General features: G+C 40.0%; 1 protein-coding gene across 2 annotated transcripts in view; it reads right to left on the bottom strand.

The window, feature by feature from the left end:
- Nucleotides 1-442: 442 nt before the first annotated feature.
- LOC127834953 (lysine-specific demethylase 6A-like) overlaps nucleotides 443-19,851 on the bottom strand; it is a 90,744-nt gene continuing 71,335 nt past the window's right edge. Inside the window, exons 17-29 of one of the 2 annotated variants that reach the window (XM_052361096.1) lie at nucleotides 18,725-18,914; nucleotides 17,858-18,295; nucleotides 15,331-15,446; nucleotides 14,689-14,788; nucleotides 13,578-13,780; nucleotides 12,542-12,612; nucleotides 11,218-11,426; nucleotides 10,738-10,852; nucleotides 9,508-9,652; nucleotides 8,531-8,715; nucleotides 6,624-6,750; nucleotides 3,887-4,101; nucleotides 443-2,643 (exon numbers count right to left, since the gene is read on the bottom strand). In XM_052361096.1, the coding sequence (XP_052217056.1) occupies nucleotides 3,907-4,101; nucleotides 6,624-6,750; nucleotides 8,531-8,715; nucleotides 9,508-9,652; nucleotides 10,738-10,852; nucleotides 11,218-11,426; nucleotides 12,542-12,612; nucleotides 13,578-13,780; nucleotides 14,689-14,788; nucleotides 15,331-15,446; nucleotides 17,858-18,295; nucleotides 18,725-18,914 (2,094 nt within the window). In that variant the 3' untranslated portion in view covers nucleotides 443-2,643; nucleotides 3,887-3,906. The remainder of the gene's footprint in view (nucleotides 2,644-3,886; nucleotides 4,102-6,623; nucleotides 6,751-8,530; nucleotides 8,716-9,507; nucleotides 9,653-10,737; nucleotides 10,853-11,217; nucleotides 11,427-12,541; nucleotides 12,613-13,577; nucleotides 13,781-14,688; nucleotides 14,789-15,330; nucleotides 15,447-17,857; nucleotides 18,296-18,724; nucleotides 18,915-19,851) is intronic. The other variant, XM_052361094.1, reaches the window with a different exon arrangement.

Genomic DNA, 19,851 nt, shown 5'->3' with positions numbered 1-19,851 from the left:
ACACATACATTAAGCCCAGTTTTCTCGGAACGCCACTCATCTTAACATTTTGATATGCAAGTTTTCACATTGATTCTGATCAATGCATAATTTCAAGCATATTTCAATACAAACAAAAAATGTAAACAGTTAAACCATTGTATGCCTGGGCATGCAATTCTTAAATAAAGATAACAAAGTGTTGAAAAGTGCAACAGTAACAAAATGAATATATAATACAATTTGTCATGAACAATGTTAAAACATGTACACACATTGACATCTATTAAAATAATACTTGCAGAAATATCATAAAATGTTGAATTCATTGCAAAAAGATATAGCATTACACAAATGCATTTGAAGTAAAAGCAAAAATTTGTTCTAAACTATACCAAAATAATTAGTGAAGTTATGAAAAAATATACATAAGTAGGTTTCTTTCTACTGCATTTTAAAACACAAATGAATAATGTTTTGTAATAAATATTAATGTCTCACTAGTATTCAAGCGGACAATAAAGATGTTATCTGAAATGAACAAAACCACAAAAGAAGGTACTTTTATACTAATGCGTGCTTCAAATTTTTAAAATTCCATCTAAACATGTAAGTACATTTTAATTAAGAAATAATATCAGATACCCTATTGTATTTTGGTCATCAAAAAATACATTAACAATATTGTCAAGTTGTGAATTGCAAGATAAACCATAAAGATGTTTTAACCCATTTATGGTTAGTGTCTAGAAAAAAGGCCTTGGCAAACAGCGAAGACCCAGATGAGACGCCGCATGATGCGGCGTCTCATCAGGGTCTGCGCTGTTTGCTTAAAGGAATTTCTGTAAGAAATATTCTAATAATAGAAATAAATATACTAGACATCCCTAATTTTGGAAATAAATTGATCCAATTTAGAAGGATAGGAGAGTCCACTTGGCATAAATGGGTTAAGTTCCATAAGTTAAAAATCTAAATGAGCCCACTCGGGAAAAAACATGCTTCATTAATGTGGGAAAAGTGTTGTATAGATTAGCCTGCGAAGTCAGCACAGGCTTGATATGGGACGACCCTTTTTGCTTTGACTGGATTCTCATTTAAAGAGTATTTCTTTTAATGATTTTCCATTAAAGCGGACTGCGCAGGCTTATCTGGGACATCACTTTACACACATGCATTAAACCCTGTTTTCTTAAAGACAGACTTAATTAAACACAATCTTCACACAAGTTTCACACATGACCCTGTATTTTAAATACAGTCAGGAACAAAAACTTCATACAAACATTTTCCATTTTACGTCATTCGTTCTTTATTACCTCTTTAAAGTCTATATAGTGTTTCTAAACAAATAATTGAAAAATATATTATGCGTTTATGCTTAAAGTGAAACATAAATAAATAAGACTGTGAGAAAAGTTTGCAAAGACAATAATGAAACAAACGACTTGTTTAAAACAATGTGATTGAATTTTAGTGGCAATATAAAATTAGCAGAGAGCTATTTTAACCCTTTAACACTCAGAAGCAAAGTGTAAATAGCTTTTGTGTAAATAGCTTTTGTGTAAATAGCTTTTGTGTAAATAGCTTTTGTGTAAAACTATTGTGGCTAGTGTAAAACAATCATAAAACTAAAACAGTCTACAAGTAGCTCGAAGGCTGTTCATGTGATATGCTCTTTGCTGCTCAAAGTATCGAAGAGTTGGAAATGAATTTAAAAACTTGAATCTAGTAGGAAAGGTCTTTATCTTTAATTGATTTTTAAGGGACTAAATACGCGTCAGAGTGTGTACCTGAGTGGTAAAGGGTTATCAATATTAAACACAATAACTAATGTATCCATAGTTAATACAGAATGGAGAAAAGAGACATAAACAATGAAAAACAAACACATAATTATTTGCAAAAAATAACATCAATACGAATGATAACAAATGGCGACACATTTGACACCAACAGTCATACAAATATGTCACAGTTTCCAGGACAACTGCCCTGTGATACGCAGCAGAAAGAAGTCACACTTTGGTACCATCACTTACACTGAATCTGCTTCTTAATGATTTGATGATGACAATGTCTTATAAATAGAGCCTCTTTCTGGGAAAACCTGGCTTATTGCATTGCGTTAAGTGTCGTCCCAGATAAGCCTGTACTATCCGCACAGGCTAACCCAGTACAATACTTTCTGTTTTTATGGAAATCTGCCCTAAACACAAATCCAGTTAAGCGAAAAGTGTCATGCCAGATTAATCTGGGACTACACTTTAGCCCTTTCACCCATAAGAAGCAAAGTGAAAATGGCTTTTGCAACCAGCAAAAAACCAGAACAGCCAGTGAGTAACTCGCAGTCTGTTCAGGTTTTATGCTGTTTGCTGCTCATCAGTAACTAAGGGTTTGAAATGAAGCCTGTAAAACTTGAATCTAGTAAGAAAGGTATTTAACAAACTGTTACTTTCTAAGGGACTACAAATGCTTCAAAATGTGAATTTAAGTGGTTAAGGGTTAAGCCCATGCATTAAGCCCAGTATTCCCAGAACAAGGCTCACATGAGTTAATGAAATGATGATGACAATGATGTCTTATAAATACGTGATGATGAGATATGAGAGGTCCTGATGGCTGGCTGTACAGTCTGTGAGTGATGAATCCCTGCTGTGTAATCTGCAATAAAATGAAACCTGACAATCAGTATTGTCTTCTTCGGATGGTACAAGGATCGTTACTGAAACTGTGCTATCTGACAAAGAACTATTCAACAGATACAACTGTTTTTCAATCCACTCTCATTGATTGTCTGTTGTTGTTGTTGATTTTATTAAATTTTTCAAAATAATATTAAACTGATTGCTGCCTAAAAGACAAATTTAAAAAAATGCCATTCAAAATAATTAAGGCACATTTTAGAAACTAGAAAAAGACAAATACAAAAAATGCCATTTAATATTATGAAGGCATATTTTAGATACTAGAAATCTATGAACAGTCAATTACAAATAAAACCTCCATAACAAAGAAGTATATAGGCATATAAAAACATAAAATTCCAGACCTAAATTTAAATTCTAACAAATCTCCTATTCCAATTCATAAAGGTTTCCATGTAAAAATCTTGCTTAAGTATATGGTACACTCACAATTATTTGTGGAACATTAATTTTTGTTGATTTTTCACGGTTTGATGTATTCATGAATTTAACAATGACAAATCTGAAAATGGCCAGCGCAGATTCCTTTTTTTCCAACATAAAAATCCAAAACTTTACATATCCACAAAAAGCAATTTAAAAAACACACACAAAAAACACACACATCCTAACTTTGATGCCTACAATTATGATTTAACAGTAAGTGTACCCCCTACCTAGTATGTGGTCCCTCCGTACCTAGTGTGTGTTATGATACCTAGAATGTTTTACCACGTTCCCATTTTGTGGTCACCCCGTACCCAGTATGCGGTTCCCGTACCTAGTAAGTTGTTCCCGTACCTAGCAAGTGGTTCCCGTACCTAGCAAGTGGTTCCCGTACCTAGTAAGTGGTTCCCTTACCTAGTAAGTGGTTACCGTATCTAGTAAGTGATTCCTGTACCTATTAAGTGGTTCTGTACCTAGTAAGTGGTTCTCGTACCTAGTAAGTGGTTCCCATAACCAGTAAGTGGTTCCCATACCTAGCAAGTGGTTCCCGTACCTAGTAAGTGGTTCCCGTACCTAGCAAGTGGTTCCCATACCTAGTAAGTGGTTCCCATACCTAGTAAGTGGTTCCCATAACCAGTAAGTGGTTCCCGTACCTAGTAAGTGGTTCCCGTACCTAGCAAGTGGTTCCCATAACCAGTAAGTGGTTCCCATACCTAGTAAGTGGTTCCCATACCTAGTAAGTGGTTCCCGTACCTAGCAAGTGGTTCCCGTACCTAGCAAGTGGTTCCCGTACCTAGTAAGTGTTGATCTGCCTGGCAGGTAGCTGCATAGTGAAGCTGTTATAGATGGCAATGAGATCTTCCAGTCGGTGCTGGTTGAGGACTACAAAGCCCTCCAGTTTGGGCTGCATCTTCACACTGCAGCCCTGGCAGTGCACCACAAACTTGCTATCCTGTTCCTTCACGAAGAGGATGTTAAACACCTCCACCTGGCAAATGTTAATATATTTCCTAATCAAGTTCAAAATGTAACAATCTTGCTAAAATACTGTACAATCATAATAAGTTGTGGAACATAAATTTGTGTTGAGTTTCGTGGATTGACCACATAAAGAATTTAACACAAACACATTGAAAAATGACCAATGCAAATTCCTTATTTTTATCCCTCATATCAGAAATCTACCAATTAACATGTCCACAAAACAGTCATATTTTGAAAAACTAAGAAATTTCATGCCTAGAAATATATATTATTTAAATAGTTTGTGGTCAACCCAGTGAATGTTGAACATCTCCACACTGCAACAATACATTAGCAACCACTTGAATACTGATGATTTTATCATCTCATTCTTGCCTTTAATGTTATTTGGAAAGCATGTTGGTATGTGCCTTCGCAACATCAACTACAACAGCAATGATGTTGTACAGAATATATGTCATGTGGCCTCATTGTGTCAACCACTTTCCATACTATTACAAAAAGAATTCAAATGAAAGATAAACCAGAAAAAAACACTAAAATTGATATCCCCCACCGTTTAATATATGGGTGCAGAACTCAAAGGTAATGTGAAGGGTAAAGCAATTTTCCTCATTGATATCTATACACCCATGAAGTTTCATGCTAAATTATTGAAATATTGTAGAGTATCTGAGATATAGCCCTCAAAAGTTCAATCATATACAAACAACAAAGGGCATTAACTCTATTTTTAAGTGCATGATAATAGTTCTTGTGCACTCACCTCGCACACGTTACAGTAGTGTGCAGCCTCCCCCACCCTACTATGTAGCCCACTCACCTCGCACACGTCACAGTAGTGTGCAGCCTTCCCCACCCTACTATGTAGCCCACTCACCTCGCACACGTTACAGTAGTGTGCAGCCCCCCCCACCCTACTATGTAGCCCACTCACCTCACACACGTTACAGTAGTGTGCAGCCTCCCCCACCCTACTATGTAGCCCACTCACCTCACACACGTTACAGTAGTGTGCAGCCTTCCCCACCCTACTATGTAGCCCACTCACCTCGCACACGTTACAGTAGTGTGCAGCCTCCCCACTCTACTTTGTAGCCCACTCACCTTGCACATGTTACAGTAGAGTGCAGCCTCCCCACCCTACTATGTAGCCCACTCACCTCGCACACGTTACAGTAGTGTGCAGCCTTCCCCACCCTACTATGTAGCCCACTCACCTCGCACACTTTACAGTAGTGTGCAGCCTTCCCACCCTACTATGTAACCCACTCACCTCTCACACGTTACAGTAGTGTGCAGCCTTCCCCACCCTACTATGTAGCCCACACACCTCGCACACGTTACAGTAGTGTGCAGCCTCCCCACCCTACTATGTAGCCCACTCACCTCGCACACGTTACAGTAGTGTGCAGCCTCCCCTCCCTACTATGTAGCCCACTCACCTCACACATGTTACAGTAGTGTGCAGCCTTCCCCACCCTACTATGTAGCCCACTCACCTCACACACATTTCAGTAGTGTGCAGCCTCCCCACCCTACTATGTAGCCCACTCACCTCGCACACGTTACAGTAGTGTGCAGCCTCCCCACCCTACTATGTAGCCCACTCACCTCACATACGTTACAGAAGTGTGCAGCCTTCCCCACCCTACTATGTAGCCCACTCACCTCACACACATTACAGTAGTGTGCAGCCTTCCCCACCCTACTATGTAGCCCATTCACCTCACACACGTAACAGTAGTGTGCAGCCTTCCCCATCCTACTATGTAACCCATCCTACTATGTAACCCACTCTCCTCACACACGTTACAGTAGTGTGCAGCCTCCCCACACTATTATGTAGCCCACTCACCAAACACATAACAGTAGTGTGAAACCTCTCCCACCCTACTATGTAGCCCACTCACCTCACACATGTTACAGTAGTGTGCAGCCTTCCCACCCTACTATGTAGCCCACTCATCTCGCACATGTAACAGTAGTGTGCAGCCTCCCCACCCTACTATGTAGCCCGCTCACCAAACACATAACAGTAGTGTGAAGCCACTCCCACCCAACTATGTAGCCCACTCACCTCACACACGTTACAGTAGTGTGCAGCCTTCCCCACCCTACTATGTAGCCCACTCATCTCGCACATGTTACAGTAGTGTGCAGCCTCCCCACCCTACTATGTAGCCCACTCATCATACACATAACAGTCGTGTGAAGCCTCTCCCACCCTACTATGTAGCCCACTCACCTCACACACGTTACAGTAGTGTGCAGCCTTCCCCACCCTACTATGTAGCCCACTCATCTCGCACACGTTACAGTAGTGTGCAGCCTCCCCACCCTACTATGTAGCCCACTCACCATACACAACAGTCTGGTGAAGCCTCTCCCACCCTACTATGTAGCCCACTCACCTCACACACGTTACAGTAGTGTGCAGCCTTCCCCACCCTACTATGTAGCCCACTCACCAAACACATAACAGTAGTGTGAAGCCTCTCCCACCCTACTATGTAGCCCACTCACCTCACACACGTTACAGTAGTGTGCAGCCTCTCCCTCTACCCTGCCGTGCCATTTGATGTCCAGTCCCATGTCGGTCACAAAGTCCATTGTAAACTGGATGTTACGTAGAGAGGACATCAGGGTGGACCTGCAACAAGAAACCAATAACATAGTAATGATCAATACAAATAATTGTGCCTCATTTTGGGAAAACTGGCCTTAATGCATGTTTGTATAGTTTAATCCTAGATAAGCCTGTGTGGTGTGCACAGGCTAATCAGGGACGACTCTTTCTATCACAGTCGTCGAAATTCGCACTAGTCCGACAGCAAAAAACTAGTATTTTTTCTTTCGGGCTTGTAGGAAATCCAATATTACAAGCCCGACGTGCTTGTACAATTCATTAAACAGAAAACGAGTTCCACTTTCATTTTCAATATTTGTAAACAAAGTTTTGAGCCGCTTAAATCAACAGCCGCTTATGTTTTAACACACTGCGCACACGTGCTGGGCAATCAGCCGATAATTGGATTACTGCGCATGAAGGGCATGGTTTTGTGATTCCCGGATTACTATTATATAAAATAAATGTTTTGCGTTGCGTTCGGGACACAGAGAGTAATGGCCGAACAGTTGTCATTAAAGTACGTCGTTGAGGAATGCGAATCTGAGGTAACTGTGATTGACGCATTTGTCAACTGGCTTTTTGTAGAATAACCTGGCTTTTTTTTTTAAATTGCTTATATATTTTCAGGTGGTTCAGGTTTGCTCTCTCTTTCACATGGATATATGGGGTAGCTTTCTGCTAATTTTTTACTTAAACTTGATGTATATATTTATAATTGTGATTTGATTGAAATCCGTGTGTGAAATGAATTTCTTCTTATTTCAGGATCCGAAAGAGGCTGGCTCAGATGACGAGGAAGCTAACTTGGATTAAGATGAAATTAATAAGAGATTTGTATTGTGTTCTAAAGATTGAATAAATGAATCAGAATGCTTCTTTTGATGTTTTATGTTATGTTTATCTGCATTTTTAACAAAAATGTTTGGGCCAGTAAAATCTGACTCGGGCTTGTTCAAATTCCCATAGTTCTAGCCCGACTTGCTTGTAGATTTAAATCTCAATTTCAGTAACTGCTATCATGAATAGATTTTTGTTTAGAAGAGGCTTCCTTTACACAAGAAATTCCATACAAGCGGCAAGTGTTGCCCCTGATAAGATTGTACTGTTGAATGCATAATTATGTAGGACATATTGATTTTTATAGAGAAATAATTGCAATATGTGGGTCTATGTTAACAATTTAACTACAAATTTGATAAAATAATCTGCAAAAAAAATTCTTGTTTCATTTGCATTTTATTTTTAAAAACACCCACTTTGCATGGTTTTATCAAGAAGTAATTTTACAGGTACCGGTATAGAAAAGGCTGACATACTTGAGTTTATCACATGCCATACCCTGTTTCCCATGTAATATAACCATTACATATATTTTTATCTAACACATGTGTAATATACTTTTTAAGGATTTCCATTGGCTTAGTTTTTGTTTATTGACCAATGGCATTTTGTTATTTTGTTGAAATGACGTTGCAACGTCAAATGACGTCACGAAATGTAATAAACATTCGGGATTTATCATCATGTTTGCGTAAATATTTATTCAATTTGCTCATTTAAAAGCATCTGATAAAAAAGATCGGACACTTGTTGTCATATCATACCAAATTTTATTAAACTCGTCCAGGAGATTCGTTAGTAAGCTTGCCAAAGGCTAGCTTACTAACAAAATTCCTGAACTCGTTTAATAAAATATGGTATGATAGGACAACTTGTGCCAGATCCTGTATAACTCTAACAGTTTCTAGTCTATTATTTGACATACTTTTATCTTTTATAGTTATATACTTATCTGACATACTTGAGTAAGTCGAACAGTTTCTGGTCAGTAATTTTCACATTCTTTGCGATATTCCACACGAGGTGCAGCATGGGCACAATGGACTTGTAGTTCTGGAGTTTGTTGAACTCGTATCGTTCCAGTCCCATCTGTAGCTGCCGTGTTGTCATGGGGCCCACGTTCCAGGCAATGTTGTTACACCAGCCCTACAGCAGGACACACAGTAACATAATTGAGCTGCAATCTGGGAAAATAGGGTTTAACCCATTTATGTCTAGTGGACTATCCCATCCTTCTAAATTGGATCAATTTATTTCCAAAATTAGGGACGTCTAGAATATTTATTTCTACATTTAGATAATTTCTTACAGAAATTCCTTTAAGCAAACAGCGCAGACCCAGATGAGACGCCGCATCATGCGGCGTCTCATCTTGGTCTACGCTATTTTCCAAGGCCTTTTTTCTAGATGCTAGGCATAAATGAGTTAAATGCTTGTGCGTTAATTATCATCCCAGATTAGCCTGTGCAGACAACACTTTTTGCCTAAATTGGACTTTCACTTAAAAGAGACTTCATTTAAAATGTTATTACAGCAGAAAATATCATCCATCGCACAGCCTTATTAGGCAGGCTTTCTGATGTTATGACATTTTTGTTGAAAGGAAGTATCTTCTAAACATAAATATAGTTTAGGCAGAAAGTGTTGTCCCTTATTAACCTGTGCTGACTACACAGGCTGATCTAGGATGACACTTTATGCACATGCATTAAGCCCCATTTTCTCAGAATGAGGTTCACATTTGAACAATTGACAAAACCCATGCATTCCATAGCTAGCATACCAACGCTAGCACAATAGGACTCGGAAATGATGTCTTTACTAAGACCAAAGTATAGAACAGCAGTCAACATTCTACACCATATCAGAAATGATATCTTTACTAAGGCCAGTATAAGTATAGACTGGCAGTCAACATTCTATGCCATGTATACTCACAATAGCCTGCACCCAGTGGACACACCCCGGCCCAACCCAGACCAGGTCCCCGGGCTTCTGTATGAAGCGATACACGGGCACATTCTCATCATACAGGTCCTCCAGTATGGGCCACCAAGAACCAGACGCATAGTCCACGTTGTTCCTAAAACAGAAACATGCATTGGAATTATAAGAACTGAAATATGCTTCTCTCTACAATGACAAATTTCAAAACGTTGTTCCTGATATGGAAACATGCAGTGAACCTTGTTCTTGAAAAAACTGGTTAAAATGCAAAGCGATAAGTTTCTACCCATATTAGCCTTAGCATATTGCACAGGCTTATCAGGGATAACACTTTCGGATTGTATGAAATTTTTCGTTTAAAGGAAATCTCAACTAAATCTGTTCAATCTAAATACCTCTCACACATGTTGCAGATCACACCCCAGCACCTACCTCTAACACATGTTGCAGATCACACCCCAGCACCTACCTCTAACACATGTTGCAGATCACACCCCAGCACCTAACTCTAACACATGTTGCAGATCACACCCCAGTGCATACCTCTCATACATGTTGCAGATCACACCCCAGCACCTACCTCTAACACATGTTACAGATCACACCCCAGCACCTAACTCTAACACATGTTGCAGATCACACCCCAGCACCTACCTCTAACACATGTTACAGATCACACCCCAGTGCATACCTCTCATACATGTTGCAGATCACACCCCAGCACCTACCTCTAACACATGTTACAGATCACACCCCAGTGCATACCTCTCATACATGTTGCAGATCACACCCCAGCACCTACCTCTAACACATGTTGCAGATCACACCCCAGCACCTACCTCTAACACATGTTGCAGATCACACCCCAGCACCTAACTCTAACACATGTTGCAGATCACACCCCAGTGCATACCTCTCATACATGTTGCAGATCACACCCCAGCACCTACCTCTAACACATGTTACAGATCACACCCCAGCACCTAACTCTAACACATGTTGCAGATCACACCCCAGCACCTACCTCTAACACATGTTACAGATCACACCCCAGTGCATACCTCTCATACATGTTGCAGATCACACCCCAGCACCTACCTCTAACACATGTTACAGATCACACCCCAGTACATACCTCTTACACATGTTACAGATCACACCCCAGTACATACCTCTCACACATGTTACAGATCACACCTCGGTACACAACCCAGTACATACCTCTCACACATGTTACAGATCACACCCCAGTACTGCTCTGGCACTGCAAACCACTCCGTGTCCCCAGGGCCGATGTTGATGTTGATAGAACAGAAGTTGTTGTTCTCTTGGTGGCCTAGAAAACCAGCAAACACAGTTTATTCATAATGACAAAACTCATATAGTGTAACAGTACAAATGCAGTGTTTTTTCTCTGTATTAAATTGCTACTGGAAAAACTCAACCATTCCCAGACACATTTTCTGACCATTTTTCCTATTTGATGGTAACAATTTCCAAAATATTAAAATAAAGCATAAAAAAGACCACAAAAAGATTTATATGTTTTTATTTTATTTTTATCAATAAAACGCTTGTAATTTAAATCAGTGCTCTTTAAACTCTAGGGGAAATAACTGTGATTTGTGTCGCTGATTATCAACTGCCAATACAAGTCAATGCATGCAATAAAATTGTGTGTGAGAAAGGGAAGCAGCCAACCTGGTGTCCTAGAGCCTGGCACCTTCATATAGAGCTGCAGGGTGTTCATGCCCAGTATGGTGTGGCCAAGGTGACTCAGCATGTTGCTGCCGGACACCAGGCGACAGAACGCTGGCAACTTGGCAATCTCCTGCAGCTGCTGATACCACTTCTTGGGGTCAGATAGGTCCACATTTGTGCCAAACTTGATCATCTTAGCCTTCTTGCGCCTGCATGGATGGGGAATAGGATAGCCATTACATCAAGTAATTGTAATATCTACGAAACTTATGCTGGCTAAACATAGTTATACTTTCTCCCAAAGATAAATTTCAATGAATGGAAAATAGTTTTGGTTCTACCCAATAACAAAATCAATTTTTTTCATAAATTAGCCTACAGCTTAAGAGACAATAGAGGTCAAATAACAGGTTTTAAACTTCAAGTATTCTCTGATTTAACCATCTACAACTAAGATATGAATTTTTAATGATTTGTCCCTTAGAAAGTTATATTTCATTTAAAACCCTTCTTTCTAGATTCAAGTTTTTCAAGCTTCATTTCCAAACCCTAGATACTGATTTGCAGCAAAGAGCAAAAAACCTGAACAGACTGCTAGTTATTCACATGCTGTTCTGGTTTTATGCTGTTTGCACATAGCCATTTTCACTTTGCTTAGAAGAGGGAAAGGGTAAAAGATAATTTTTTTGCTTTATAATTTTACAGCCTTTAGGATTGGAAAATAGCATGATACATTAGGACATTGGGAAAAATAAAATAATGTAAGTATTAATAAAATGTTATATTATTAAATCAATAAAATACAAATTACAATGTCAAAACGAATTTTAATACAAGAGCACCACATAAGGGGTGCCACGCTCGGCTGCGAAAGCTTGTCAGATTTTTTTATATTTTTTTTAGAGGTCACAGTGACCTTGACCTTTGACCTAGTGACCCAAAAATGGGTGTGGCGTGTAGAACTCATGAAGGTGCATCTACATATCAAGTTTCAAAGTTGTAGGTGGAAGCACTTTGATTTTAGAGCCAATGTTAAGGTTTTAGGCTGACGACTGTGGCGGACGACGAGCTGGCTATGACAATACCTCGGGTTTTCTCCGAAAACAGCCGAGCTAAACATTAAGTTCTACTTCAGAATCTTCTCATTCAATTAAATCATAATATTCAGTTCCTATTCTTTTTATTGGCCATCTTTGAGAAATTTAAGGTTAATTTTTTATGCAAATAATTATTGTTTTACATTTGGAAACAGTGCAATTTCTGTGCTAACTTTAAGCAAAACAACATACAGTGTAAAATGGAAGAGTTGCTAAGGTGTACAAACCTTGAAGTAATGGATGAGTTGGAGTCACTGTCCGACTCCTTAAAGATGCCCTTGGCCTTCTCATGCTCCTCCTAAAATGTACAAATAGCAAATATAGAGCTACAGCTGTAATTAAGTGGCCAATTATATGGGACAATTCTTCATGAAGTCATAGGAGCTAAGGGATGTAACTCTTCATGGAGATGTTGGAGCTAAGGGATGTAACTCTTCATGGAGTCATCAGAGCTAAGGGATGTAACTCTTAAAGGAGTCATCGTAGCTATGGGATGTGTCCCTTCATGCAGTCATTGGAGCTAAAGGATGTAACTCTTCATGATGTAATAAATTGGAACTAAGGGATGTAACTCTTCATGGAATCATTTGAATAAAGGGATGTAACTTTTCATGGTGTAATTGACATTAAGAGATGTAACTGTACATGGCGTAATTGGAACAAAGGGATGCTACTTTTCATCTTGTAATTGGAACTAAGGGATGTAACTCTTCATGGTGTAATTAAAGCTAAAGGATGTAACTCGACGTTGAGTCCTTGGAGCTAAGGGATGTAACTCTTCATGGTGTAATTAAAGCTAAAGGATGTAACTCGACGTTGAGTCCTTGGAGCTAAGGGATGTAACTCTTCGTGGTGTAATTGGAGCTAAAGGATGTAACTCTTGATGGAGTCATTGGAACTACGGGATGTAACTCTTCATGGTGTAATTGCAGCAAAGGACTGTTACTCTTCATGGTGCAATTGGAGCCAATAGATGTAACACTTCATAGTAATTGAGGCTAAGGAATGTAACTCTTCATGGTGTTGTTTTAAGAAGTGTAATAACTAAGCACCCATCTGCATGATTAATAAATTTCTGCAATTATGTTGATTTCCTTCAAATCTTTTAAGAGCCCTTATTTAAGCAACACAATTATGGATCATATGCTTTTGTGTAAAGTGAAAATTTTATTTACTTAAATTGAGCCTCACTCAAGGTCACCCAAATCAAACAAACTGTGAAATGCCTATGCAATCACTCACTGTCCTCCAATATTGCCATACCTTGAGAGACTCCTGGAAACTGGCGGCCTGGTACTGGGCATACCGGGCTATCGTGGTGCGGTTACGTGAACTCTCACACTGCCACACCTTGTTACCGTACTGGTCCCTGTTCTCGTCTGGAGCCTGCATCTTCTGTGTCCTCACCTCCACAGGGTGGTCTGCATTGGCCTCCACCAAGCTCTTGGTGGAGAACAGGCCGAGATCTGGGAACACAATACACAATTGAGTTGCGCTCTGTGAAAAGGGGGTTTAATGCATGTGCCTTAAGTGTTGTCCCAGATGAGCCTGTGAACCCTGCTATCAGGGACAACACTTTTGGCCTACACTGGATTTTTGCTAATAAGAGACTTTCTTGAAACCAAAAGATCATAAAAGCGGAAAGATTCTTGCCTTGTTAGCCTATGTGGACTGCACAGGCTTTTCTGGGACGACACTTAATGCACACCAATTAAACCCCTTTTCACATATCACAGCCCATTTTAAAATTCTTTTTCGGATCCGGTAGAACAATCATCAATTTAAAATCAAGCTTTTTTGCAAACAAATTGGGGTACTTAAGTTTTAACCTGTTTATTTATATAAACTTATTGCATAGATAGCCTTAGGTTATTTGAAACACTTGTGTTAACTTCCTTGGACTAGAACCAGTACTTGGTATCTTTGGTGGGGTCCACCCCGTGACCTCCCGGTCGCTAGAACTTTTCAGGGTATGGTTGGAAATATACACTTTCAAGTCCTCCAGATTGTTTTTAATGACTTTTCAAGCTAAACATTAATTTTTAGCACTTTTCAAGGTCTGTGTGAACCCTATCGATTCAGAAACCTTATTTGATGTTAGAAGAACGGCAATAGGAAATGACTATGATGAGATGAACATGATGTGACCCACAGCAGAAGACATAATTTATTTTTCTTGGAAACTTCTAATAAATTAAACCTTGTGCTGGGACAACTAGGCTTAATGCATGTGAATGAAGTGTCTCTTCACAGGTTATTCGGGGACAACACTTTACCCTAATGCATTTATTCCACTTTAACAAATCCCAAAATGATGATAAATATCCCTTTGGTTGCATCGCAAATCTTTACATATACCTGAGGTTACACATACCAAGTTTGAGTGCGCTGGCCATGCCACGTATGACCACAACAGGTTGGGACTGGCAATACTGCTGGAGCTCCGGGGAACTGGCATCCTTCTTCAGCTCCAACTGTGTATGATAATCATATAAACAAACTAAATGCAAGTTTGTAAAGTGTCGTCCCAGATTAGCCTGTGCAGTCTTAACAGGCTACTTAGGGGAGACACTTTCGGCTTTAAGCTCCGGGAACTCGCATCCTTCTTCAGTTCCAACATTTGTTGGCCAGTCCAAGGAGCAAAAGTTTCTTTAGTTTAAACTGATCTTTTCACTATTTATTTTAGCTCCATTGCCTAAGGTTTATTGAAACACCCCAGTCTGTTCCTGAGTAGATCCAGTCTTTGTTTTCTATGGGGAAGATTTTAAGAACCCTCCCTAGTGGAGATAAAATACATAACCTCCTGATCGCTAGGGATATATATCCACTATGCCATGGTGACAAGTTGCTTTGATGAGCAGATCTCAGATATATCTCACTAGCTTTAATATAACTTATACCTCATAGATGAATATATTTAAGTATTCATGAAGCAGGTGTGTAAAGAAATTGCCTCTCAAAGCTAAGTCCACACAATTTAGTATAAGTATATCCCCTGGCAGGGAGTCCTACTCACATATACACTGGGTGTTGGGGGGTTCAGGCGGTCCTTTGGCAGAGGGGGTTGTGGGGGGCTGGGCGGGCGAGGTGGGGGCCGGTCACCTAGGATACCAGTCTGTAGACCACTCTTCCCTGAATACACAACAAACAATGAAAAGCCTAAAAATGTAATAGAAAATTTAGGAAGAAAAGTATCCTCCTAAATATGCCATAGAAAATATCACTCCTTCCTGAAAATACAAGAATAACAAATATCACTCATTCCTGAATATACAACTAACAAATGTAAGTATTAGCCTAAATATGCCATAAAAAGCAGCAGCCTTATATTTATACTGATATCAAAAATACACACTGACTATGCCATGGAAAACATCAGACTGAATATGCAATGAGAAAGAAGTAACGTCTTTTATATGCAATAAAAAGAGTAAGCCTAAATATGAAATGCAAAATACCACATTGAAAAATCACTATTTTACATCAATACCAAATAAATACAAAACATACATTTATTTCAACTATTTAGTTAAAACCTATTTTTTTACATGACTAGATGAAAAGCTTTGTCTTTATATAGACACACGAGACTCTATTCCTTGGGAAAAACCAGAGCTTAGAGTCTTTGAACAGATCTTTAGAAGACTCACACCTCGTGGTCACAAGATTATATATCAATTACAGATTTTCACTAATTCAAGCTTTCAAACTAAAGTGACCTCAAATCTTTTGTCAATGTGCATATATTAATGTTACACAAGGTGATTGCAGTGATGAGGATTAGTAAAGTTCCAGACCATGTCTATTTTGCTGATGGAGTGCATGAATATCAGGCATATTGAGCCTTTTTCTGGGATAAATGAGTTTAGTGAATAGGGTGAAGTGTCATCCAATGTTAGCCTATGCAGTCTGCACAGGCTTATCAGGGACGTCCAGGGCTTACTCTGCCATTCGCCAAATTAGCCAATGGCTACTAATAAGGAAATTTGGCTACAAAACAATTCATTTGGCTACAAAGGATTTCTACATAATAACCCATAAAATATCCAAAATGATAAGAATTAAGACATAAAAAGGTAAATTTGGCTACAGAAAATTTTGAGCCAGAGGGAGCCCTGGACGTCACTATCCCATTCGGCTGTATTTTCCTTCAGAAGAGCATTCCTTTAAACAAATAATGCGATGTCAGCAGGAGGTGTCCACCCAGAAAATACAGTGCGATGTCAGCAGGAGGTGTCCACCCAGAAAATACAGTGCGATGTCAGCAGGAGGTGTCCACCCAGAAAATACAGTGCGATGTCAGCAGGAGGTGTCCACCCAGAAAATACAGTGCGATGTCAGCAGGAGGTGTCCACCCAGAAAATACAGTGCGATGTCAGCAGGAGGTGTCCACCCAGAAAATACAGTGCGATAAAAGTAGGAGGTGTCCACCCAGAAAATACAGTGCGATAAAAGTAGGAGGTGTCCACCCAGAAAATACAGTGCGATAAAAGTAGGAGGTGTCCACCCAGAAAATACAGTGCGATAAAAGTAGGAGGTGTCCACCCAGAAAATACAGTGCGATAAAAGTAGGAGGTGTCCACCCAGAAAATACAGTGCGATGTCAGCAGGAGGTGTCCATCCAGAAAATACAGTGCGATGTCAGCAGGAGGTGTCCATCCAGAAAATACAGTGCGATGTCAGCAGGAGGTGTCCACCCAGAAAATACAGTGCGATGTCAGCAGGAGGTGTCCATCCAGAAAATACAGTGCGATGTCAGCAGGAGGTGTCCATCCAGAAAATACAGTGCGATGTCAGCAGGAGGTGTCCATCCAGAAAATACAGTGCGATGTCAGCAGGAGGTGTCCACCCAGAAAATACAGTGCGATAAAAGTAGGAGGTGTCCACCCAGAAAATACAGTGCGATAAAAGTAGGAGGTGTCCACCCAGAAAATACAGTGCGATAAAAGTAGGAGGTGTCCACCCAGAAAATACAGTGCGATAAAAGTAGGAGGTGTCCACCCAGAAAATACAGTGCGATAAAAGTAGGAGGTGTCCACCCAGAAAATACAGTGCGATGTCAGCAGGAGGTGTCCATCCAGAAAATACAGTGCGATGTCAGCAGGAGGTGTCCATCCAGAAAATACAGTGCGATGTCAGCAGGAGGTGTCCACCCAGAAAATACAGTGCGATGTCAGCAGGAGGTGTCCATCCAGAAAATACAGTGCGATGTCAGCAGGAGGTGTCCATCCAGAAAATACAGTGCGATGTCAGCAGGAGGTGTCCATCCAGAAAATACAGTGCGATGTCAGCAGGAGGTGTCCACCCAGAAAATACAGTGCGATAAAAGTAGGAGGTGTCCACCCAGAAAATACAGTGCGATAAAAGTAGGAGGTGTCCACCCAGAAAATACAGTGCGATGTCAGCAGGAGGTGTCCACCCAGATAAAAGCAGGAGGTGTCCACCCAGATTAGCCTCTGCACCCTTCACAGGCTAATCAGATATTGCACTTCCCCCTTTTCTTAAAGAAGAGACTTTTAAGAAGAGACTACACAAGTACTCACCGTATCCCCTGCAGGTTTCTATGATCTGCTCCCCAGACATGTGGATGTTCAGACGGGGCAGTGCGCCATGTTTGGATCCCTCGGCCTCAAACTTCAACATCTCACTGTCAAGCTTGAGTATCTTCTCAACGCTCGCACCGCCGAGCCTTATATCCTGAGAATTACTGGAATGTAACCCACCGCACACACCCCCCACCTCCCCGAGTCTTATATCACCGTGACTAGATTTCCCGTCTCCTCGAGTAGTCAACTCCACAGAGCGAGAGTGGTTTCCGAACTGTTCCAACAGATCCTGGGCAAACTGAGTGATGTCTTTCTCGTTCACTGCACTAGCACTGCTGTGTTCCAGATGCGGGCCCTGAGACAGTGCCCCATATGGAATGTTGCCCGGATGGCTAGAATACCCAGGCGGCAGCTGTGGCCCTTTTAAAGGGCTACCTTTAAAACCAGAGAGACATAGCATATTGTGCTTTGCAGTCTTAATGTTAAGCAATATAGCAAAGTCTACCTTTCTAGCATATTTTGCCATAAGTAGTTTATTTGTTTGTATTGTATTGCGTACATGCATATAAGAAGAACTAAATAAATATTGTTCAACCTAAGGACTACCTGCGCTGTTACCCTGAGGGGGGAACTTTGGGAGCCTATCTAATTATGTTTGTATTGTATTGCTTACATGTGTATAAGAAGAACTAAATAAATATTATTTTATATCAAATACTTAATTTTATTTAAATTTATTATTTTTATCTAAAATTTTATTTTATTTATACATAACATAATTTTATAAACATAATTATTGTTATATTTAATTTAATTTTAAAATTATTTATTATAATTAAAAAATGCATACAAAATAAATGTTACCTGTGGTAGGGAGCTGTGAGAACCTATCTAGTGATGAAGGATGTCCCTGAGGGTAGGGGTCCTGGCCCCTGCTGGTTTCGGATGCGCTGGTTCCCGGCGTGGTAAAGGGCTGGGACTGAGATCCATTGGAGGGGCGGGCACCGTACAGGCCGGACTGTGAGCTGGTCCCTGAGGTCTGGCCTTGATGACTCTGAAATACACAGTGCTTATTGATTTCAGGGTTAACAGGGGTCAAATTTATGAAGCAACTATGGGGAGGGCAATACCCTAACCCCAGTACAGGGTTTAAATAAACTCATTTGTATATAGATTTAGCAAATTTAATAACTTCTGGTAAAATAAGTTTGACATTGAAAAGGAGAAAATCTGCTGAAATGATGAGAAATCGCACCCATGTAATAACGAGAATCGTTCTGGGGAAATGGGGCTTAATGCATGTGCTTAAAGAATCGTCCCGAATTAGCCTGTGTGGACTTGGAGACGACATGTTCCACTTGAAGTGGATTTTCATTAAGAAGAGGCTTCCTTTTAACAAAAAATACAATAAAAGAGAAAATGATCACTGATTAGCCTGAGCGTGCTGCAGAGGCTAATCTGGGACTGCACTTAAAGCACATGAATTAACCATTGTACCTAACCTTTTACCACTCGGATACACCCTTTGATGTGTTTGTAGTCTCTTAGACAATCAAATTACATTTTACAACTTTCTTAATAGATTTATGTTTTAAAGCCTTCATTTCTAAGATACAGGTAATGAGTTACTCGCAGGCTGCTCTGGTTTTGTGCTGCTGGTTGCATACAGCCATTTTCACTTTGAGGTCACTGTGACCTTGACCTTTGACCTAGTGACCTCAAAATCAATAGGGGTCATCTGCGAGTCATGATCAATCTACTCATGAAGTTTCATGATCCTAGGCGTATGCGTTCTTGAGTTATCATCCGGAAACCATTTTACTATTTCGGGTCACCGTGACCTTGACCTTTGACCTAGTGACCTCAAAATCAATAGGGGTCATCTGCAAGTCATGATCAATCTACCCATGAAGTTTCATGATCCTAGGCGTATGCGTTCTTGAGTTATCATTCAAAAACCATTTTACTATTTCTGGCCACTGTGACCTTGA

Source organism: Dreissena polymorpha, chromosome 6 (genome assembly GCF_020536995.1).
Source record: "Dreissena polymorpha isolate Duluth1 chromosome 6, UMN_Dpol_1.0, whole genome shotgun sequence".
In the NCBI taxonomy this organism is placed as follows: Eukaryota; Metazoa; Mollusca; class Bivalvia; order Myida; family Dreissenidae; genus Dreissena; species Dreissena polymorpha.
The sequence above is the reverse complement of the archived record's forward strand: the minus strand, read 5'-3'. Positions and strand labels throughout refer to the sequence as shown.